This window comes from Chelonoidis abingdonii, chromosome 13 (assembly GCF_003597395.2).
Source record: "Chelonoidis abingdonii isolate Lonesome George chromosome 13, CheloAbing_2.0, whole genome shotgun sequence".
In the NCBI taxonomy this organism is placed as follows: Eukaryota; Metazoa; Chordata; order Testudines; family Testudinidae; genus Chelonoidis; species Chelonoidis abingdonii.
In genome coordinates this window covers 25,882,754-25,906,862 of record NC_133781.1, presented here as the reverse complement: position 1 = coordinate 25,906,862, position 24,109 = coordinate 25,882,754, and the positions used below count along the sequence as shown (strand labels likewise).

Sequence of the window (24,109 nt, the reverse complement as noted above, 5' to 3'; positions counted from 1 at the left end):
TTTCCTTTACTTGTAAAACCATTTAGCCTAACCGGTTCCTGATTTAGTAGATTAGTATCCTTAATCAAACAGTGACATTTAGGGTTATTACTTATTATTTGTTTGATGTTCAACGATCTTAACAGGGAATAGTCACCATAGATCAATAAAGGTTATTAGATACTGGTATGTATTTAAGCGAACAGATTATACCTCATAATGCACACTTCCTTTACTCAACAACACGCTATCGTTTTTAGTATTTTATAGGTGAATCAGTCCTCTATTTTATGGGCATATGTAAATAACATCTTCACATGTATTTTTTTGTCTCATCTCAAAGATTTTCACGGTATACAGTTACATCAATGCTTTTGAACATGTGGACACCTGTGCTAATCTCTGTCAAAACAAAAGTTTTTCCCATCTTGTTTATCATCACACAGTTATATAATCCATCCTGAAATAAGTTTTATCTTATCTATTTCAGGAGTCAAAGGGCATATTCCCTAAGGGATGGGATGACAATACTCATTCTTGACCTGAAGCTCTCAAGAGATATCACAGAGATAGAAAGGCAAACGAAAGCTGAACTGAAGAGAGAGTAAATAATATGAACACGGTAGGAAGTAATCATTCCAATTCAAATAATAACTCCCATATATGCATATATGTGCACATATATTTTGACCTGGTTCTGCATCAGTTTAGACTTGAATTGTTCTTGTAGCAATGACAATTGTTTTGGTAATCATTAATATTTTTAAAGAAAATTATGTGTGCCATTTTAAAACAAGACTCATTTATTACATACAAATAGCTTTATTAAAATATTATTAATGTTGCAAAGTCAAGCACTCTAAAGTTAGGCCATTCTAGAAATGCCACCCACCCAGTCTCCAACCCCAGCTCCCAATCTCTGTCTCCCTGCCAGCCTCCAATGCCAGTCTTAACTCTACCCACCCCATGCCAGTCTGCTCCAACACAGACCCAGGGTCTGATCCACATGCCCAAAGCTGCAGATTTAACTGAAAGCAACTAACAGAAGTGTTCCTGTCTTTAACACTCAGATAACCCCAAATAAACTCCAAACCCCAAATAAATCCATTTTACCCTCTATAAAGCTTATACAGGGTAAACTCATAAATTGTGTGCCCTCTATAACACTGATCTAGCAAACAATGCATCATTTAGATCCGTTGTTCCTTTTGTTATAAGTAAATGAAGAGTAGCTCACGTGCAGCTGTATTTCAATTCATTCACATCATGAGTTTGTCACTAAAGCTTAAAAAATAAGTCATGCAAGTCCATTATGTAAACTTTTATACATACATTCTGTTATTAATCACTACATCAGCTGAACACAGGTTTGACTTTAAAGACAAAGTCATTAAAAAAACAAAGTCATGTGGAATAATTAACTCTTGCAATGAATGACTGTTTCATGTCAACAGCTTTGATGCTTAAGTATAAAAATTTGTACACATTGGCAAAGTGCTGCAAGATTAAATATGTACTATAAGTGCTAAGCACAATTTTTTAAAAAAAAAATTCTGATCTCTAAACACTAGCTCTGGATGATGATAGAGCATATGTATGGGTACAAGTAAAATGTACAGTAAGTATTTGTTGGGAAAAATGCTAAAATATCAATAGCAATTTCAAACTCCCTCTCTCTTCTACTAAAGCAATAGCAGAGAGTGAAAAATCACATTAAGAACAAAAGTAGTACCTAATAGGGCCCTGTCTGCATCCTCTTCACTGGGGTGAATTTCACCCTAAGTGAATTAAATAGCAGGCATTAATATGTTTCGAACAACAGACATTATACTTCTGGAAAACATTTTAACAGCTTAATCTTTGTTTAAAAGCTGCTAACTGCTAGACAAGCTTTTAGGTTTCATCAGTTACATACCCCCTTTCTGCCCAATATTCACTTTTTTATGGATTTGTGGATTTAAATCATTAGCTGCTGCCTAAGACATCTGAAAGTGCACATAACATTTTCATTTTTCCTTCAAACGCTACCTTTTTTTCATGAATCCGCTCTAAATGAAGTTTTTCCTGTTGAAATTTGTGTTCTTGATCCTGCAAATTGAGGAATTGATTTTTTAATAAGGAATCGCTACTTCTTTAAACAGATTACTATAATTCAAAAGCAGCCTTTACCTAGACAAAACCTGTACATTTTACTAGAGTGCAGTACGGTTCATATCAACCAAAAAGTGTCCAACTTTATTTTGTAATTAAACATTAATCTCCAAACAATTTTAATATGTTTTATATTAGTTCTAAAAATTACACGGCATTATCACTAATACTTGATTAGTGTGGGGTGTCTCCAGAATACCAGCCAGAACACACAGGTCTCAGGGCTTGTCCACACGGCCATTTAGAGCACAGCAAGCTAATATGCTGAAGATTTACATACCAGCATGCTGAACAGTAAGTATGTGTGTAGACAAGCCCTTAGTCCCTAGCTTCCCAGACTAAAATAAGATGGGAAGCAATGAAGTTAGATCTTGATGAATGCAAGAGGGGAGAAAGAGTGCTTCCTCCTTGCTTTACAACAATTCACCCTATCAAACAAAAATGTTGAAGGATTTCAAAGACAGTAGTACATAGTCCTCCTGTGCCATCAAAATGCCAGGCCGGCCAGAGGATTCAGGGGGCCTGAGGCAGGGCCGGGACTTTGGTGGCAGGTCCCTCTCGGAGTGAAGTACCTGCCACTGAATCGCCGCCGAAGAATGAAGCGGCAGCAGTACAGCAGTCGCAGCTTTTTTTTTGGTTCTTCCTGCCGCCTGCAATGCTTGTACTCACCGGGCAGCGCCTGCCGCCGAAAACCCAGAGCGGTTTGCAGGGCCCCTGTGGGGCCCGGGACCTGGGGCAAATTGCCGCACTTCCCCCTCCCTCTGGGCAGCCCTGTCAAAATGGCTACACTTCCCCAAGTAACGACAGAACATGATGAGATGTGGGGAAAAGGAGATACCCAGGGCTCCAACAGGGATGCACTGTAACAATCGTGAAACAAGTTTATGCTAACTTTTATAAACTTAGATACTGCTATGAAAGACAGAGACAGGGATTTCTTTCAGCTTTGTACTTCTGTGTAATCCATTGATAGACATTTTTGTATCAGTTCAACACATAGGAAAATAAGACAAATAGCCACAAAGTTTCTTTAAAAGCCTTATCCAAAAGAATAAGAAAAAGTTCTACTCTGTTAAGTGTAGAGGGATCGGCTCCTCTGATTTTCAAGACCTCCAAAATATATCTTAGTTTGGCAATCTATTCATACAAATCTTAGGAACAAGTAAAAAGGGCTTTTCATTTTTCCTGAGTGAAAAATTCAGGGCTCACCCTCAGCTGTTGCTGCCTTTGATGTTCTGATTCTTGTAACTGTTGTTTTAATTCAGACACACTCTGTTCTAATTCTTCAATCACATCAGATGCCTGCAGGGATTTAATAGAAGAGTGAATATTTGTCTTTTAATCTCTATTTACTCTACAGAAATAAGTTACTCTTTCCCCTTCCAAAGTTGCATCAAAAAAGTAGAAAAAATTATAAATTTGGAAAAGAATCTTTTTCAACACTAGTCATATGTACTTCATTTCTATTTGTCCGTAAGAGTGCAGATGGGACTGTAGTCAAAAATTACAAAACAAAAATAAAAAACAAAACAAACAGGCAGCTGATTTAAGAAAGAATTTTGAAAATAAAATGGATACAGTCAGTTATCATTTTCTTATCAGAGATCTTAGCATTCCAGTAATTCAGACCAAAATGTGGATGCCATGTTTGTTCTAGGCTAATCAATAGTTTAGAATACACCACTGTTTTTGAAATTTGCTATGGTTTTATAATATATATTTGATGTGAACATGATGCAGGCTAGATAACCTATCACAAAGGCTACTTATAAAAAAAAATAATTTCTTACATTTTTGTGCTGATTATTTAAAAGGTTCAATTCAAAGATGTATGCAACAAAATGTTTCATGAATAAAAACAAGACAATATTTTAATATGTACCTGAAGAAAAATATTTTTCTTCATAACTCTTTTGGTAACAAATCTTCAAACAGGCCTCACCCAACTCTCTAAGCTTTTTGTCAAAATTTGCATGTTCAAGTTAAAACTTTACATTCATACATCCAAAATAAGAGCTCAGCTAAATGGTTTACCATTTAACTCTCCCAGTAGGAATGAGGCAGTTGTGAAGTATATAACACACAGAGACATCTTGCACAGAATTCTGGCATATTACTGCTCTTTTATGTAATTATAAAATGCACAAAAGAGTACAGATCACATACAAAACAATATGTATCCTAACCACAATGTCCTTTGTTAGTTTATCCTCCCTTGGGAGTCCCTGGATGACCATCTGGGCTCAGGGAGACAGACAGGATCTGCTCCCTCATGCAGGCGTTCACATTTCATTACTTCTCCTTCGTGGAGTCTTCTTCCCCAGCTTGCCTTCTCTCCTCTTAGCTGTGCTCTTCCTCTCTTTATATGCCCCCCTTTCCAACACCTGGCTTTCTTTGTTCTATATTTTGGTTATTTTCCATTGCTCCTATTTTCCCACCTCCCTGCAGAGGGGTAGGATAAAACTAGTTTTCCTAGGTATGAGTCCAACCCAATGTTCCAAGGTGTTTTCACCTGAATAGAGGTCACTGAGTTCTAACAACCCTCCGCTGTATATTGTCTAGGAGGATGGACATGGTCACACATGCAGGGGTACAATCCACGTATATATTGAGGCATTCAAAAATTACAGCAATTTCATAACACAACTTCACAATATCAACCAAATTTCAAAAGTTCTGCAGATAGATCCCCCAAGCCATCACAGCAAGTGAGTAGCTCTTTGATACATTATACATCCTTCGTGTAAAGTCATTCACGTACCTTAATATTTGCAGGACTGAAGCCTAACAGACCATTTGGAAAGTGTGTCCTCTTATATACTTAACTGGTAGGCAAGCATTTTTATGCCCATTATTCCTGGGAGGTTATATGTCTGTAAACATACCTTAGCTGCTGAGAGAGCATGTTCCTGTTTCATAAAATTTATGTCAATATCATATTTGTTTTGTTGTTGTTGAATATTCTGTTCATAATCCTGTATTATGCGATCCTTCTCTTTCTGAAGGGAGTTGCACCTACAGGTAATAACAAAGGAAAAATAAACTGGAAATTGGCTTCAAATTTTATTTGTTTTATGTAATTTTTGAAGCTTCTGCAAAATTCTACACACCCATCTAGTCCTCTCAATTGATAAAATGTAAAATAAAATTGTACAATGTAAAATATATATATTTTTTTCATGATCAACATCCTGGTGAGTGTCGAACGGTGGTTTTTGCACCTGGGTTGGTAAATTTTCATGACAATTTCCTAAGGCTGAATAATTGAGCACTGATTTTCTTGAAGACAGAGAGTGATGTTTAGTTTTGAAATTGCTTTGGTTTAAACTCTGACTACTTTATTAATTACCTTGATTTCACCTCCTGCAGTTCGGTGCATACTGCTTGGTAGCATTGCTCTAGATCAGTCTTTTCTTGAGATAATTTCTGACGCTGTAAATTACTACTTTCAGCCTCTACAGTCAGCTGCTGGACACGGGCCTCCAGTTCTTTGACCATCTGGTTCTAAAAGAATAGGTCATTGTTAAGAATAAATTAGTGCACACTCCTGTTGTTATTCAACAGCCTAGAGCAACTGCAGTTCTCTGGTGGTCCAGAGAACCAAGAGTTATAAAAGCAAAGCTGTTATCAGTCAGGACAGTAAATTCTATAACGTATCAAAGCTTTCAAAATATACATGTTTCAAACAAAGTAAAGTGTGACCTCTGCCACTAGACCCAAAGTGGAACAATACTCGCACTAGATTTCTATAAAGTTTTTATAATATGAAGCAAAACAAACAGTTTAAAGAAAAAATTGCTATTAAGGATAATGTATCTTGAGCTACTTCATACCTGTCAGAAACAAACAACATTATGATTAATGACAATATAGACAGCCTTCATGTAAGACAGAGCCAAAAACTAAACTTTCAAGACTAATACCAGGAAACATATATATTTTTTCTTTATTTATAGTCTCTTTCAAGAGCAAACAAGTCAGTTGGTCAGATAAAGCCTTTATAATGTTGTTATGGAATCCAATTTATTTAATTTGGACGTTATATTGGCACCAAATGTTTACTGTAATAAAATACTTATTCAGTTACTAAAATGAAATCATAGCCAATGCCTGTTCCCAATAAATATACTGAGGTACCAAAGAACTGAAGAATTCAGAAGTTGTGACATTAAAAGAGACTTACTGCAAATAATGAACATCTAAGAGACTGGAAAAATAACATGATATAGCAGCTGATAAAAGACATTTCCCATACATAAAAGACTGTTTCTTTCTGTATCTGAGTAAATGTGCTCATATATGTGTATGAGATATTTTGAGATATACCGATAAGTGTGGCATGCTATAAATTAGGGGGCTATTAAGAGGACTGATTATGATACATTTATTACAATATTCAATGATGTTTGACACATTTTTAGTAAGTCTTCATATCAGTTTACAAATATTAACAACTACTGTTCACAGATACAAACATCACTCCATGAGGAAGGTGGCATTATCCCCATTTCAAAAATGGGAAGTTGGAAGCACACAGAAAGAGATACTCTGGCTCAAGGGGACATGGCAATCAGGATCAGGCCTAGTACACAGGCATTCCAAATTCCCTGCCTGCTTCCCTCTATCTTTACCTCTCCTTATAACGAATCCCTTTTCAATACATTATAAATGTACACTGAACGTTTTTGTGTTAAACACAATTTCACAACATTCAGAACTTAAAATAAAAATATCTAAGAATTCCAAAGAATATATATTTTTTCTCTTTTCCATTCTTTCCTAAAGTAATCTTAGTGTATAAGGAAATGAGAATAGAATTCCTGGGAAGGCAGAGGTGGGAAAATAAGACACAGCTGCCTTTTCAGGATGTTCAAATCAAAGTTATTTTTATATTAACAAAGGTTTGGAGGTGGGGGAAGGGAGAGGAAGTGGAAGAATATTTTCACCCTCTGTTTAAGGAAAGTAAAAACTCAAACATCTGTCAACTCCATTCGAGTTTTGTAGTATATTTAAATGTGCCTGGAGACATTTCTGACACACTCATGCAATCAGAATAGCATTACTTAAGCTTTGCAAAACAGTCTAAAATATTTTCTCAAACACACCAAACTTAACCATACACTTGTGTTGCATTTTGAAAGAGACTCTTTCCACCAATGCAAAGCCAGCTGCAGGGTCTGGTTTGTTTAGACAACAAAGAAAGTCAAGTATATTTTACTTTTAAGTTACAGGATTTGTCATGTAGCTAGTGGAGATTACTATCTTGGTTTTGACAAACCGCAGCTTTCAGACATCCTGTACCCAATAGATTGAATCATATGATAAAATAAGGAGGATATCCCACTTTGCCAGCTGGGGGAAATTTGGCAAGAAAAGAAGTTATCAACTTAATTGCCAATGAGAACAGTGCCTTCAAAGATAACTTAAGATGACAACTGGGGCACAACAAAGCCAATCCCCTAAGAAATTTGTAGCATGCAATGAAACTGTGTTACAATTAATATGGAATTGCATTGATGGTTGTAAATTTTAAAACAAGATACAGCAGTAGTTTCAAATCAGGTAATATCTTTTATAAATTGCATGAAAACAGTTGGCATTTTTATTATGTACATGTAGTACTAATAAGAGGAGCCATCCTTTATCCAGTCAGTATTTTGGTCAGTATGCTCCTTAATGAAGAGCATATTTAAGAATATCCCTGAATTCTCTGATAGGCTGTTCAATGTACTGTGGGTATTCCCCCCCATAATCCATCAGCTGTTGGATACTCCTCTTGAAATGTGCACTGCACAGTATGGGTCACTAGAGCTCCTGGACTACATGGATGTTGCATTTGGAGGCTGTCCATAGGGAGTCTAATGCAAGATCAGGATCTAAAACAGTTGTCAAAGCAGCAGCTACATCAGAGCTCAGAATCTGGCCCTTTAAGCAAAAGGCTATATTAAACTCTGTCCAATCAATTGTGAAAGCTTTCGCACTCTAGATTTGTGCACTAATCTAACCACAGTGGGTATTCATTTTATACCCTCTGGGTAGATTTCACTCTCAGTTTACAAACAAGAGTCATCAAGGATCTTCCAAAACTATTGATTTGTTTTGGCTCTCCTTAGGAGTTTTTTCTACAGATCTATAATTTGAAATTACTGTCACCCATCCACAAGGAATTCCCTCTTGCATTTTCACTTAGGAAACATGTCCTTCCCAAAACATTTTTAACATGACAAACACTAACCAATGTCAGTGGAAAACACTATCACCCAAATGTTTAAAAAGAAGACACAAAAGTGCTAAATCAGAGCCTTCCTCTGGGTCTCTCAATGCATTTTGAATTATCCATTTAATTTACATTGTAAACTTCTCAGAGTAGGGACTGTGAGTTCCTCTGTATCTTAACAAAAATAAATACAAAAAACTCAGTCAATATTAAGCATCAATATTCACCCAAATATTATTTAAAATGTTAGGAGGTGAAGATGCCTTTTAGCAGCACAGCATATTTCTTACTACAGAATATCACAAATTATGAGATGTAACTATTAAGGGCCTTTTACCATAAATAGTCACAGTCTAGTAAAATATACAGCATGAGTGTTCGGGGGGAGGGAATAATTTAAGGAGCAACACTATGCTTTCAACTCTTTGAAGTGTCTGGCTGTATTACACAGATGAGATTCAGCTTCTAGGAGAAGACATCACTCTTCAGGACCTCAAGTTGGCTGACTCAGCAAAATTACATACCCCCAAATCCCTCCCCCAAACATTCTTCTCTGAGTTGCACAGATGTAAGTCTGGAATGACCCTGCTGACTTTGATGATTTAGACCATTAACTCATCTTGCAATTAATCACTTGCATGGTGTGCACACATTCCCAGTCCTCTCTCTTTTTCCCAAATATCCTCCTACATAGACACTTACCACAGGACTACTGCTATGGATAATGGTAAAGTAAGGTCTATGGCAGAGATGGCTGAAAATATATGAGGTATAGATGGCTACTTATGTAATAAAACTAATGCCAAAAAACCCTTTTCATAAAGCCATGAAGCTTTCATAAATTTTCATAAAGTGTTTCCATAGCTAGTAATCCACTGTTGCTTCAGTGTTTTATAATTATCGATGCTAAGTCACACACACACTTCATAACTATTGCTATCTGCACTAAAGTATTTTTTTTCCAATAAATAAATGCTTGTTTTAGTGGGGGAAACACTTGTATTATAACATTGACAAGAATTATATCATTCAGCCAATTCACTTGTTCACAATAAATGGCACTCCTGATAGTATGAAACGCCATGAAAAATGAAAAAAATCTAAAATAACAAAAAAAGAGAAACTAATTTTCAGTGACAGGCTAGTCTTTCATCTTAAGCCATGCCTTGAACTCTACCTTGTTTAATTATTAAATCAGGAGCTGCTCAGCAAGATCTGTCTGCTTTTGATGGTTCTTAAATTCAGTCTTGCTGACAGATTGTGTCCATTTTTCTCCGTATTTACTGTTGTCTATGACAAGGTCTGAATGCTAATTTTTCAATTCAACATTCATTAATGACAGAATAAAGTTTGTTTCACGTTGCCCTTTAGCTCATTCAAATTATCACTTTTCTTTAATGTCTCATCTTGATGACAAAAGTACAAGATATCTCTTTGAAAGAAACTTGTTGATTTTTGCTAGCAAATATTTACTTTATAAACTGTGTACAGTAAATACAGTTCACAACTGAGTTTCAAATTATCTGCCTTTTAGTATTTTAACGATACATAGTGCGCTCCCTTGAGGTTTGTAAAAACTTATGTGGAATTCAGAATGAACTCTTTTCTTCTCCAAGTGTGTTAGAACACATTTAGGTGAGGGTTAGTTGCCTACTGCTTCTTTCCTGGGAGGATTGTCTACCACTGCTATACTGAGCAAAGAAAGGTTACCCCCAGTGACTGCTTATCTTCCAATACACTGCCTGTATAATTCCACACTTCTGGGTGGGCATTATCCTTAATGACAAAATGAGCACCCTCTCAAAAGCAGCAACTGTTGCTTCCACACACATGCTCCCCCATGGAGATGAACATGGGGGCAAGTGGCAGACTGGATCTTCCAGCACCACTATTGGCATTTTAAAATCATCAATGGTTATTCTGCAATCTGGAAATAAAGTCCCTGATTGCAGCTTTCTGAACCGACCTATGTTCCTAAAAATATGTGCATCATGCACCATTCCTGACAATCCCATGTTGATGTTCGTGAAAGGCCCCCTGTGATTCACCAGTGCTTGCAACACCACTGAAAAATATCCCTTTCAGTTTATGTACTCTTTGGCAAGGTGGTCTGGTGCCAAGATAGGGATACGCGTGCCATCTATTGTCCCACTGCAGTTAGGGCACACCATCACAGCAAAACCATCCACTATGTACTGAATGTTGCTTCTCCACTGTCAGAGCAGGTATCATTTTAGTGCTGCTGTGCTTCAGGGCTGGGGAAAGCACTGCACCAAGTTCCTGGAATGTGCTCTTCCACATTAGAAAGGTCAGCAGCCACTGCTCATTATCCCATAACGATGAGATTGCACCAGTCAGTGTTTGTTTCCTGGGACCAGAAATGGTGCTTCATCATGTTCAACTGCTGCGCGGCTGTCAGCAGCAACCGGGCACTGTTTTGTTCTATGGCTTGCATCAGAGCTGCTTGAATGACATCACAATGTTCTGTGCGGCAGCTCCTGTCTCAGCTCTGGAAATACTGCAGGATAAAGAGCGAGGTGTTTGTAATGTTCACAAGAGTGCACAGCTGAGCGAGGTCTATGCTTCTCAGGCTATGACATACATGTGCCGAAGCCAGACTTTCAAAAAAAGGTGTGAAAAATCATGGGTTGTTTGCCATTGATATCATGGGAGAGAGGCAGGGAGGAAACTGCATTATGGGAGGTTGATGCCATGGTCCCATCCTCTCCCCATGACAATGTTTTGGTCTCATGAGGCTTTGCAAGCCCATCCCAAAACCCCATGTGGCTAGCTGAACTGTGGAATAGCTACCCACAGTGTAACAGTGTAATGTGCTGGGCATCAATGCAAGCATCATTAGTGAGGATGCACTCCACCAACACAATGTGTCGGGTATGGACACACCCAACTGACTTAATTACTGCAGTGGCTGAATGTCAACTTAAATTATATCAACTTAACTTTGTAGTGTAGACATGCCCTTAGAAGTACTCACTTACATCTCCTAGCGTGTTCATGAGGTAGCTGCATTAATGGATTTCAGTGAGTTTCGCCCAGGCTTTACATTGAAAAGATTATAACTGTGATGGTGGAGCTCTAAAGATGAGCAATTACAGGGAGATGTGTGATGAATACCTGCCTTTAAAAAGGATCCTACTATTTCTACACTCTCTGCATTACATGGACTCATTATGCTAACTGAAAAAAAATAGGTAATGTCAAAACGGAAGCTTTTCATTTAATATTTGTTTGTTCTAGTGGAGTAATTCTTAAAAACACTCTTAAGAACCACACATACAAAATCCCTGACATAAAGCACTAATAAAATGACTTGGACACATTATGTATTATCAAAAAACAACAACAACAACAACAACAACAGATTATCGTTATGCTTATATGACAACAGGAGTAGCTGAGCAAAATGATAACTCTCAAGACTTTCATAAACAAAGTGTCAACCACCTTTTTTGGGCATAAACCAACTGAACTGGAAAATAAAGGAAAAGTTCATCTTCATGAACAGGGAGAAGCAGTAGATAGAAGGAGGAAAGGTGAGAAAGTAAAATTAATAATAGGAAACATTTTCATAAAGTATTTACAGTATGTACTCAGTCTTTTTTCCCAGTTAAAGAAAAGAAAGTTGGTTGCTTACTGTAATGAAAGGGCGCTCTCAGTCACATTCCTCAAAATGAATAACTTCAATTAACAACTTCCATCACAAAAAATACGTTGTTATTAGTCTCAGCAGATAAATCAAGGACTAAATAAAGATGGAGACTGAATCATCTTCATTCCTAAACATTATCCCCCCTCCAGATCAAAGGCAGGTTAATGGTTAAGTCTGAAGAATTTTGCACTGGAACTGTCCACACTGCATTGGATTGTAGCTTCCAGTGCTACCAAACCAGCACCTTTCAGAAACCCTAGAATTCACCATTTTACTTTTGTTAAAAGAAGCAGGGAAGTGAGATTCAAGCATCTCTAATCTGACTCTGTTGAAAAAAATAACTGCCTAGACATTTGAAATGAAATAGTGTTACTTCTACTATCTCTTTGATGAAGCAATGTCATAGCATTGCAGCATGATAGTGTAATACTGTCAAAAATGTTTTTCAGCTCCACAGTCTTTATGCACACTTTTGTGGAGGGACAAAATAAAAGTAATTCTTATCTGAACTCCTTTCCCAATACTTTCTGATACACCATGTCATAAGAAAAATGAGCATTCCAAAATGCACAGGTGCACAAAACCTAAACATTGCAATTCATATTTGTGGTCATGATCTGGATATAAAAAACTTACAGTTGCCTTTGTCTGTGCCAAGTACTCTGTCTCCATTTTACTAAGACGTGCATTTGTGTCCTCAAGCAGTTCTTGGATATTTTCTGTGTGTTTCTTCTGAAGATCAAATTTTTCCTTTTCCATTTCTGCCACAGCATTATGGAGCTATATTTAAAAAAAAATATCACCAGACTATTCAGTGACTTATAAAACTGTACAGCTGATGTTTCTGACCTTTAGAATAAAAACCTTATCATTTCCCCCCTTATTAATACATAATAAGGTTTTCTGTATCACTGCTCCCAAACTAAAAAGGAAAGACTCTTAAATATGTATACACCAACCAATTTATATTTACCTTTTACAGAACATTGAAAATAAATTTGTAGTTTTTGCCTTTAATTTTGTTGCTCTTGTATTCATTTTAATATTGAAATTGAACCACTTACTGATGTACAAACTTTGTAAATTTTCTCCTGTACAAATAATTTGCTCTCCACAACTATTTTCCTTCTTCTAACAGTACGTCTCAAAATGTAGGAGACTGGGGACCCTGGAAACAAAACTATCCACTTACCTGAATTAGAGAGTGTTATCTGACACACCAGTCTTGAGCTACCACACTATACTGCCCAACACATTACTTCCGTTGTAACACTAAGCACATCCCTTTCTGGGTTAAGAGCTAGAACCCCCAGATTTGTAAAGGTATTAAGGAGTTGCTTCCATCAGCATTGTAACACCTAACTGATTTAAAAGCCAAAAATCTCATCTTAAAAAGGGCTTCATTAGGATTTAGCCTCCTAAGCACCTAAATATATTTAAAAATTTGGACCTTCTAATCTAAATTGATTAACAAGTCGTCCTGGCAATAATTTTATGTCAAACTGGCCAGATCCTGTCTGGTGGATTGATGGTATGAACCATTACAGTGTGTTGCTCAGGTTTCAAACATGCCCATTTCACTCACAATAATGACCTAAAGAAAACGCAATGTCACATAAACGTGGGTAATGGCACTCTGAAAACTGTTAAAACCATATTCATTTATACATATTTATTTTTTAAATAAAAACACCACAGCAGTGGTCAGTCTCCTTGTCAGGTGCCTGAAACATACTGGAAATGCTGATCTTATGATTTTTATGCAAATTTATGCAGCGATGCTATTCATCAGGACCACCTCTTCATAGAGTCTACTGCGAACAGTGACAATGTAAGTCTTTCCCAGAACTGTCAGAATGAAAATTAAAACTGTATCGAGGGGGAAAGTCAGTGCTGGAAAAATGAATCTATTTTTCAATTGCAAGAGACTCAATTGTAGTTATCATGCTTTTAAAAATAATCTGAAAATAGAAATTAAAAAGTACCAATCCTTAAACACAGGAATATTAAAATGACCACCAAAGTTAAAAAAAACTAATGGATACCCATTATAGGACAGTCCTTGTAGCAGTTACTCAAAAACTTCTTACCCAAACGATGAATGGAACTCCACACAATGAAAGCAACTAACATGATTATATCATTGGCTCAATATTTACTATCAGGAGAAAAAGAACTTTATCTAGGTCTTCTTTATTAAAAATTTGGGACAGATGAAAAAAGGTCTTTTCAGTAAGCACAAAATCAGAGAATACCTGATTACATTTTTTTAAAGTAAATGTTACACGATGCAACATGTTTTTCTGACTCTAAATCATGCTGGAAACAGCCCCTAGTTTGTTCTACAACACTACATAAGCAAAATATGCTGTCTCCTGTCAACAACTTGACTCCTTACACAACAAAGGACAGTAATGATGTGAGTTTGCAAAGGTCAATGTCTAGTCAAAGGAAAAAAAGGACTTGAGAAGGACAAAATGAAATAACTTTCATATACACTAGAAAAATATTTTACCTATCCATCTTTATTGTATTGTCTTGGAACGCTGGACTATCACTTTTTTCCCCATGGGGTAAATGGTGCCCTTACACATCTCCTGTGTTTTTAGTGGATTTAAACTTAACATAGCATTTTTGTTTGTGTACTTGTATCATGGATGACAATGGCAGCTTTGGGCATAATGCTTGTTAGTTAACTGTCCACGCAGAGCAAGTATGATGAATTCAGGGTCAAAACACTGTTTTTGTAAGAAACAAAACATTGAGCATTCTTGCCTCAGGTTCTTTGCTATTGGGAAAAACAAAATTTATGATCAAGTTCTCTTCCAAAGCAAGAAGAAAAACTAACAAGGCCTTTGGCTCATAGATCCAGGTGCCAAGACATAAAATTAAACACATCCTCTCTGGGAAGGGCCGCACCAATATTGTGGCAAGGCTGGAGCTGTACTGTGATACATCTGTCTCAGCACACATTGATGATGCCTTAAGCCTAAAAGTAAATAAAACTTTTATTGAACAATTTAAGTGTCACTGCACAAATAGCTGTTCAAAAGAGTCATTGTGGCTGTGGGAAGCAACAGTTCAACAGACAAAAAAATCCACATCAGGTAAACTGTCACCAAAAACATGTGACAAGACACCTTCCTTGTATACTCAGGGAAATGGGTTTGTCAAAAGGAAAAAATAGGGCTTGCAGAAAGCCTCCAAAGAAAGACTGGGATTTGCTTGTATGCTTTGGAGGACTAGATGTAATGATGGTGGTGGATACAAATTAAAATGGCAACATTTTGTAGCAAGTCAAATTTACAAAGATCTATTTTAGGTGAAATGTATATTAAGAAAAACTGGCAACGTTACTCTAAAAGTGAGCACAGAATACAGAAAAATAATTTCAAAAGTAGCATGTGTCCCTGTTAATTTTTTTAAATTAATGATTATCAATATGATGAATTGTACATTTGATCTTTCTACATTTCTATTGAATGAAAACTTCAGACTTAAAGCAAATGAAGTGTTATCCATTACCCTCTTCTCCCAGTCATTGTTCAAAGAATCTGTGCTTTGCTCACACAACTTCTTTAACTCCATAATCTGCTTTTCCTTAGTCTCTCTGACAACTTGCGACTCGCGAACAAGGGTCTGAACTGCCAAAAAATAAGAAAATAAACCAATTCAAGAGATGCCCTCTTCCAATATTGGCAACAAATGCAATCGGATAACTCTTCCTTTCTGATATCACTTTCTGATATCTTTGTGCTTTTAAAACATTATTTTGTTTGTATAATAACTTCCTTACAAATGTAACATTAAATTCCATGCCTTAAACTGGATATTTAAACAAATATGGGATGTTCTCTTTCCACTGCAGTTTTGTTTACTTATAAAATATTTCCTGGTGACTTTTTTCTCTCTCTGTGACAACATGAATATGAATATACAAAATGCTGTAAAACCTTCAGTAAGTATGTAACATAAGAAAATATAAAAACACTGCAACTCTAAATACCTTTCATTAAGATGTTATGTGCTGCCAATTTTTCTTTAATGTACCAGAACAGCAGAAAACCAATAGCAGTTTACAGGCAGTTCTCTTAGAATTTTGAAAAGTGACTAGTGATTTTGAGTGTCCAACTAAAGCACCCGTAAAGATCCTAATTTTCAAAAGAAGCTGGGCATCTACCCTCTGAAAATCAGGCTCCTTAAAGATATGTTACATTGGGCACCCAAATACTGAGGCATTCAAAATGCTTGAAATAAAGATTTAAATAAACCATAAAGTAGGGCTGGACTAAATACACTGAATAAATAAATTGCTCAATTCTCCACCCAGAGCTTAGAACTAATCTTGAACTTGTTACAAGGTTCCAAACTGATCATTTTAAATTAGTTTTAGAATTCATGTGCCACTAAACTTTCTACTTCTGATCGGGATTTGAGATATCAAAGTATTTCTATCACAAGAAACACTGTTTATGTGGTATTTTAGGCCCCACAAAAAACGGTAAGCACTAAACCTAACAAGAACATGCTGTCTCTTGAAAAATGTAGTATGGAAAATGGAGCACAAAGGGAATCAAATGAGCATCCTAGTCAAATGAAATATTACAGCCAATCTTTGCCCACAAACTTATGAGCACAACTCCTACTGAAATTCAACAGGAGTTGAACATGTGCACCTAAAGGTAAAACGTGACCCTTAGTCATTAATGCATATAGTACCACCACACAAAAATAGAAAGCAAAAAATGTTCTCTCATTGTATCACCTTTCTTTTCTAGCTTCCTAATAGTCTCCTCAGCTTCATTCTGTTTAGTTTTGTAGAGGGTCTTCAATACTTCAGTTTCATTATTCTTTCTATCCAAAATCTGTAGTAGAAATTCACAACACTTTAACAAACCTGTGATTGAAAAGAAAAATATAACCCACAACCAAAGAACAATATCATATATGTGGATATATAACAATGGAATATGTTTGTATCTATAAAAGAGTAGTAGTCAAGAGATGCTTTGGACTCATGGAAGTAATGAAAAGTATGAAATTATCATTTCCACAGTAACTAACTGCAATGGTTATAAACAGAGGATGAATTCAGATGGGAAGCAGGCAACAGCAGGAGATGAACTTCTCAGCAACAAAAATACTATTTTAGTGTAAATGTCCTTATAAACAAAGAAAAAGTGCAGAGAAAATGTTACACAGACAAAGAACCGATTCTGAAAAAGAATGATCTTCACAAGGCATCAAGAGCATCATGATTCTACACGTCTTGAACCTTGGTCCACAGGGTCCCCAACTGATTGTCACCTGCTTGCTCCCACCCAGTGGCTGAGCAGAAGGGACCACGAAACCTGAAGTTACATCAGAGAGGGTTTCCCCAGGCCTGACTGGAAGAACATACTGAGCTCTGCTTGGTCAGGGTTTCCTATTTAAATCCAAAGAGGAAGTTGTCCACACAACTGAGTTCTACCTGGCTGCTACACTGGACCCTGCCTTTTTGCCTGACTCCTGAACCCTGCTTTCCAACCTTGCCCCTGGTTCCTTCTTCCAGGACCTGTTCCTGCCATCCTGTCCTGTTCTTGATTCTTGCCTCCAGTCTCTGAATCTGGCTCTGACACTTAGCTTGACACTCTAACTCCTTGGCTTGATCCTCTGACTCTGGCTACAACCTTTAGCTTGACTCTCAATTCTGACTCCGGCTCCGATCTTTGGATTGACTCCCCAACTCTTCTCCTGCTCCAACCACTAGACCCAGCATCTTTGTCTCAGCCCCAACACAATATAATGTTGTTGTAACAGTAAATTTAACAGTTTTGAAGACAATCCAAGAATGTGAACATACTTTTTATTGATAAATGCTCAATTAATCCCTATGGGATCCCATCAAAGAACACAAACAAAGGGAAGAAAATGAAAGATGCAACGTTTTCCTTATAAAAGAATTAACACTTCGCCATTCAGTGGGTAAACAAATTTTTTCTTTTATTTTAAAATACTGTAAGACATCTTACCAAGTGATCCTGCTGTGTCACTCAAAAAAATATAATTGGCTATTCCAAAAGTAAAAGCAAGGGCAGTATTTTTGGTCCTTGCCCTGCTTTTTGGTAGGACTACATTCTCTATGGGGATATAGGGTGCACGTTGATGACCCACTCCAACTTCCTCTCCATGTCTGACACTTTTAATAGTATTCAGTTGTTTTTTCACTCCCAACAATACATTTACCTGTACCCTTAATATCTCATTAAAAACTCCCTTTCCCCATTATCTTATCTCTGAAACCATTTATATATTTACTTTCAATTCTTTTACTATGTTTTGTGGGTCTTTCAAGCCAAAGACAGTACTCTATAATGGAGATTTACTATGGTGTTCTATGTACAATGGAATCTACAATCCAAAGGCAAAGACAACTTTTTCTCTACCTTCATTGTCCATAACCACTCTTTGGTTATATATAAACATTATATCTCCATACTCTCATTCTTCAGAAAATCACCAGTTCTCTCTGTCCAGTGAAGTACTTTGATCCTATCAGACTCATTAGCATAATTGGCTAATTTCCCACCTTTGCTTGTCTTTACCCCCACTAACTCCTTGCACTGGTTTCTCAACCTTCTTCCCTCCCTCCACTGAATGTATCTGACTATCCCAAGAGAGCACTACTGTTGGAGGCAAGCGACAGAAGGAAAGCAACAGATATGTAGGGAGATGGAAGCTTCTAATCTGGACTGCCTTCGTTTCCTTAAACCATCAAGATTATTTTTAAAAAATATTTTACTCTTTTTTCTTTCCACATTCTCATAAAAAAGATTTAAACAACATAAGTTGTCTTGATATGTTGACAGCAAGAGACAATCCTATATAGGTATTTGTATTTATAAAAATACAAACACCTCTGTATTTATAAAAATATACTTACCACTGAAATTGTACAAACGAAATTTATAGTACTGGCTAATCTGAATATTAAAATAAAAAGATGTATATTTATATAAGTTGTTATGCTTCTGGCTGCAGTTTAAGACACCATTTTAATGAATCTTATAAACTCAATGTTAAACTTAATATTTATGTTTAAAATGTTTTAAACGTTAACTTATAGTAATTCTAAAAACTTATAACAAGCAGAACGCTGCCACCCCAAAACAGAATGTTACTCTCACCTACATTAAATGGTCTTGTGATTAAAGGATTAATGCAAAACTATTTAACTTCTTCTAAAACATACCCAACATGATAAAACAAGTTCAAAAGATGGAATCTTGACGGCAGTTTGAAAAAACAACAACTAGGGAGATGAGAAGGCATCTCAACTATTTCTTATTCTTACAAAGCTGTTTCCTTTAGACTCTCAACTTCACTAGCCAGTTACACTTACAAGCTTTCAGAACAGATGAGTCAAATATGCACCTGACCAAATATTAACATCCTTTATGGGAGTCTTTGATGTGTCACAGTGTTGTGTCAACTGACTTCCTCCAAGTCTGTGACTCAGTTTTGAAAAACAAAACTGAGACACTCAGTAAAGCCTAAATTAGGATAAGGCCCCATGAACCTCATCCTGTGAGATACAGAGCACTCAATTCCCAGTAACTCCATGGGAGTTAAGGACGAAGAAGCACTTACTACCTCAGAGGATGTGACTTTATGTAAAAACATGATAAAAAACATGATACTAAGATAAACAATATAGGTGGTGACAGTCTTTTTAATCATTTGGAAAGTGATGCTTTGCAACACAGTCAGAAGAAATCCTATATAGCCCAAAGTAACCATTATTAAGTGATACTTTATTGCTGTGTAGAATCAAAAGTAAACTAACAGTTTGATAAACTAAGTTAAGCTGAATTGTAAGTGTTCAACAGTTCGCAAATCTATTTATTAAAATAGCATACTTTTTGAAGCATAGTGTCAAAAATAAAATAGTAAAACCAAGTACTGTAACCATTGTGATAAGAAAATGCATTTGGTACACTCATTTAAACAATTAAAATAAAAAGAAAATTTTTAAGTGACACTGAACTTTACACTAAAATTAATAAAAGCAAAGGAATACAAATTTACAAACAGAATGCTAGAATTAGACCTGGAGTTTCAAGAAAAATAATCAGATGATGGTCTAAGTTAATGATAAAAATCACAGGTTTACAGTTTCACCATCAGATGAAGCCACAGAAGCTGATGGGTAGTGAAGCAAAAAAATTGTCTTCAAACACCCATATCTGCAATATCATCACTTAGCACATTAAATAACTTTTCACAGAGACACTTTCCTTTTCCAAGTTCTTGCCAGTATTGGAGATCTCCCTTTCAAATCAATTTTTGCAAACTGCAACAAACAACAAAATCTTATTTTAAAGCAAAATGAATGTTAATCTGAAAGAGCTAAAGCAATTAAATTCAGCTCTGAATTATTTATTAGGATCATATTCAATATTACAGATTCATGTACTGTACATCCCTCAGAAGTAACATCCAAACATTTCTTACCTTCTGAACATCAGCATCATGCTTCTGCTGTAATTTAAGCTTTTCTTCATGAAATTTAGCTTCCATTATTTTTGTTTTCATCTCCAGCTTTAAAGGAAAAAGTATCTCATAGTTATTAATTCACTTTCAGAATAAAATTATATTAAGGCGCTTCAGTGATTATTTACTTTCCATAATTAGAAAACTATTTTTTTTGCTGGGGGGGTGGGCGGAGGAGTTGCTACTCAATAAACAATACAAAAAAAATCCAGGGACAGTTTTTGAAGTGTTTTCATACCATTTATTTCATACAAACATTAACAGTTTCAATCTGCACCCACTGTTTACAAAATTGTAGAAGATTTCAGCTGGTGAAAGAAACAAAATTACTGTTCAAAAAGCTAAAATTATATTTTTAAACAAAACAGTGTGAAAAGAAAGTTTTAATATTTGTGATAATGCACATAAATCATGCTAAAAGCTCTTTAATTTATTAGGCAGGTGTTTCTCCAATTTATACAAAGGATGTCCTTCAGCTCTCACTCATGTTTATTTTTGTAGGTTTCTACTATTCACAGATTTTGTACACACTTTCTTTTTTAAAGAGTCACTTACTTACAAAATCATTAAGATTATTGCTGGCAAATCAGCAAGCTGGAAATATCTTGTTTTTGCCTTTTTGTTTGTTTATTGTTGTTTATTTAAAAGCTTCCATGTAACATACCAATGATATTGCTGTTCATTGTAAACAGGCCAAGTTGTATACCTAAGATGATAACATGATCATTTAAATCTCTCATACATTTTTATTATGGCCTTTGAAAAGCCTTGTTAGAATTATATCTCCATGTATCATAGCTCTTTTGTGTACACCAAAAAACTTTCTAAAATGACCAATGATACTTTGGACCATACTGTATCTCTCCCACTTAAAACTAGTTACTTCTGCTGCTCAGGGAGCAATGCAGCCAGAAAGCTGACCCCAACATAATCAGCCCTACAACCTCCGCTGTTCATTAGTGACACATCAGGCTGGGTCACGGGTGGCAATGGCTGGCCAGCAGAATGTTCTTTCCTGGACTGTTCCCATTAGCACAACTTAGACCAACATTTAAGCTGTTCTAAGAGATGCTGAATTGCCACCACTCTCCTTAGCCAGCTGAAAACAGGATCCCAGCCATGTTCCCTCCACCCTCAGCTCTTGCACAACTTGGCTGGACCCACAGATTTGGCCTCTAGTGTTTAACTACGTGCTAGATAAACTGTATTATATAAAAGAATATGTTTGAGAGCCCCACACTAGCCTTCCAAGAGCAGAATTGGGCCAAGTGGGCCCAATCAGCTAATTAGGCTTCGGAGTGGAGGGGAGGGGGGAGGTCTTTTGGCTGGAGGCAGCTAATTAGGAACAGACTCATCTGTGCAGGAACAGGTGGGACCTATAAAGCCAGGAAGGGGGCTACAGACTGGGGCAGCTGCAGAGAAAAGGCAGTCACTCCCTGGGGAGAGGGTTCTTGGAGCTAGCACACCTAGACAGAGAAGTGGAACCAGAGTGTAGGAAGCAGCTCAGGGAAGGAGCACTGAGGGCAAAGAGAGGAAGCCCAGAACTGTTGAGCTGAGGGTCCCCGGACAGGAACCTGAAGTAAAGGGCAGGCCCAGGTTCCCCCACCAGCCATTGAGGGAGTGGCACTGGGGCAGTGAATGGGAAGACTTCCTAGGACTGTTGACGTACTGACCCCAGAGGGGGAACACTGAGTGATAAGGAAGATGCTGCAGGTGCTGGACCAAGAGGAGCTGCAGACCAGAGTGATGGCATGCAAACTGTGGACGGGGCATTGGCCTAAGAGCTAATCCCCAGAGTGATCACGAGGAGGCACCATACTGGCAGTGAGTGGAGCACCCTGGGACAAAGAATAAAATTCTTAATTCATTACATTTATTTTTCTGTATTTTCTTTGGTTTAAATAAACACAATATTTCAAGAATTGATTTAATTTATTTTATGTATATAAAGATACATATTTAATACAAATACGCTACTATCAGTTCACTATAACACATAGATATCCCATTATAGATATTTTTTGTAAATGTATATAGAAAACATCCACATACTAAAAGATCACAACTTTACTGCACTGAATTTAACAAAAAGAACCCTACGGGCAATAGATCCTGTCAACAGCTGAAAGTAGGAGAGGCAAGTGCAGCAAGCCCTTCCATCAAGGACTCTCCACATTTAAGTACTGATACATCTAACTGTACTATGCCTAAGGAGGACATCTAACCCAAAGTCCAAAATAGGTCTGGAGTACTATGCAAGCTACTATACCAGAAAACATCTCCAAGTCTTTTGCCAACAGATCCAACTCTTTTCAACACAGATGGGTGGACTGATGTCTAATCCAGAGGAAAGGAAATCTATTCCCCTGATTTTCCAGGTATCACAGACGCTTGTATTCTCAAGACAATCAAATGCTTAGACATTTCATAATATGTACTTGTACCAAATATATGTTAAACAAGCTCTCTCACTGGCAACTAGTTTTCCCCAATTAGCAAGAGTGCATTGTAGCTCAGTGGACTAATTCCAGGAGAGTTTCCTTTCAAGTGTAACAGGACCTGGCACTACTTTGCAGAAAAGGATTCTAAACTTCATCTGAAGAGGACTAGCGAATGAATGTATCCAGAGATATAGTATGAAAAACTCTGAAAATGCTTGCTTAGGATAAGAGAGAGAAGGCTCATTACTCAAGAATAGAAACATTTGAAATACCTTAGGTAGATTATAATTACCAAATCCTTTTCCATTTTAGAAAAAATGGTTAAACTATTCTTACCTGACAAATCCCAAATACTCAGCATTCTCCATTTCATTTACAACAAATAAATACATTATCGAAACAGTGCAGACAAGGTGGGATTTTCAAAAATTAGATGCCCAGCTCTCATTGGCAAAAGGGTGCCTGACTCCCTTAGGTACTTTTTAAAATTTCAGTATTTTTCTGCCCTGCCTGATCAGCTGACACCATGTATGATGTCATTACCACATACTGGGTAACTCCACATCAGAGACATAAGTAAAACAGGGAAACTATATTTCAAATATTTAATTAACAAGTTTTTAAGGTGGCATATATTTTAATAATTAGGGGTGTCAGGATTTTCTTTTGCCAAGAAAGGGTGTTTTTTAAAGTTTATCTTTGAAGTTAAACTAATCCTGCACTCATTGACTTGTTGGAAGAATTGTGGTAATAATATTTAAGATTATGAGTTTGATACTCAGTTCTATGTCCATGAGGCATAAGCACAGCTGTATTATCTTTCACAGCCATTTTGAAACCCTTAACTCAACTGTTTAATGTGATAAACCTAAAAATATTAAAATTTTAGAACATCTGCAAGCTTTTCCTTAGATAGAGATGCACAGTGGGACAGTACAAAGACTATACACCACTTAAGTCCTACTTATGTCCTATTCTAAAGGCTTGAATAGGATTTTAAATTGTACATATGCCTGGGGCAAGCCCTTAGAGTAGGGATGAACTTTTACTCCAACACACTTTCATCAATGATTTGGTAGTAAATATAAAATTTAAGGATGACACAAAGATTGGCGTAAT

The 24,109-nt window shown here is 36.6% G+C and overlaps 1 protein-coding gene across 3 annotated transcripts in view; it reads right to left on the bottom strand.

Annotated features, from left to right (window-relative positions):
• Positions 1-24,109, bottom strand: part of CEP112 (centrosomal protein 112) — a 285,142-nt gene that overhangs the window by 196,226 nt on the left and 64,807 nt on the right. For all 3 annotated transcript variants that reach the window (XM_032776336.2, XM_075071883.1, XM_075071884.1), the window contains 8 exons: positions 20,511-20,597; positions 16,783-16,882; positions 15,543-15,661; positions 12,654-12,797; positions 5,480-5,634; positions 5,016-5,145; positions 3,340-3,432; positions 2,008-2,067 (listed from right to left, as the gene is read on the bottom strand). In XM_032776336.2, the coding sequence (XP_032632227.1) occupies positions 2,008-2,067; positions 3,340-3,432; positions 5,016-5,145; positions 5,480-5,634; positions 12,654-12,797; positions 15,543-15,661; positions 16,783-16,882; positions 20,511-20,597 (888 nt within the window). The remainder of the gene's footprint in view (positions 1-2,007; positions 2,068-3,339; positions 3,433-5,015; positions 5,146-5,479; positions 5,635-12,653; positions 12,798-15,542; positions 15,662-16,782; positions 16,883-20,510; positions 20,598-24,109) is intronic.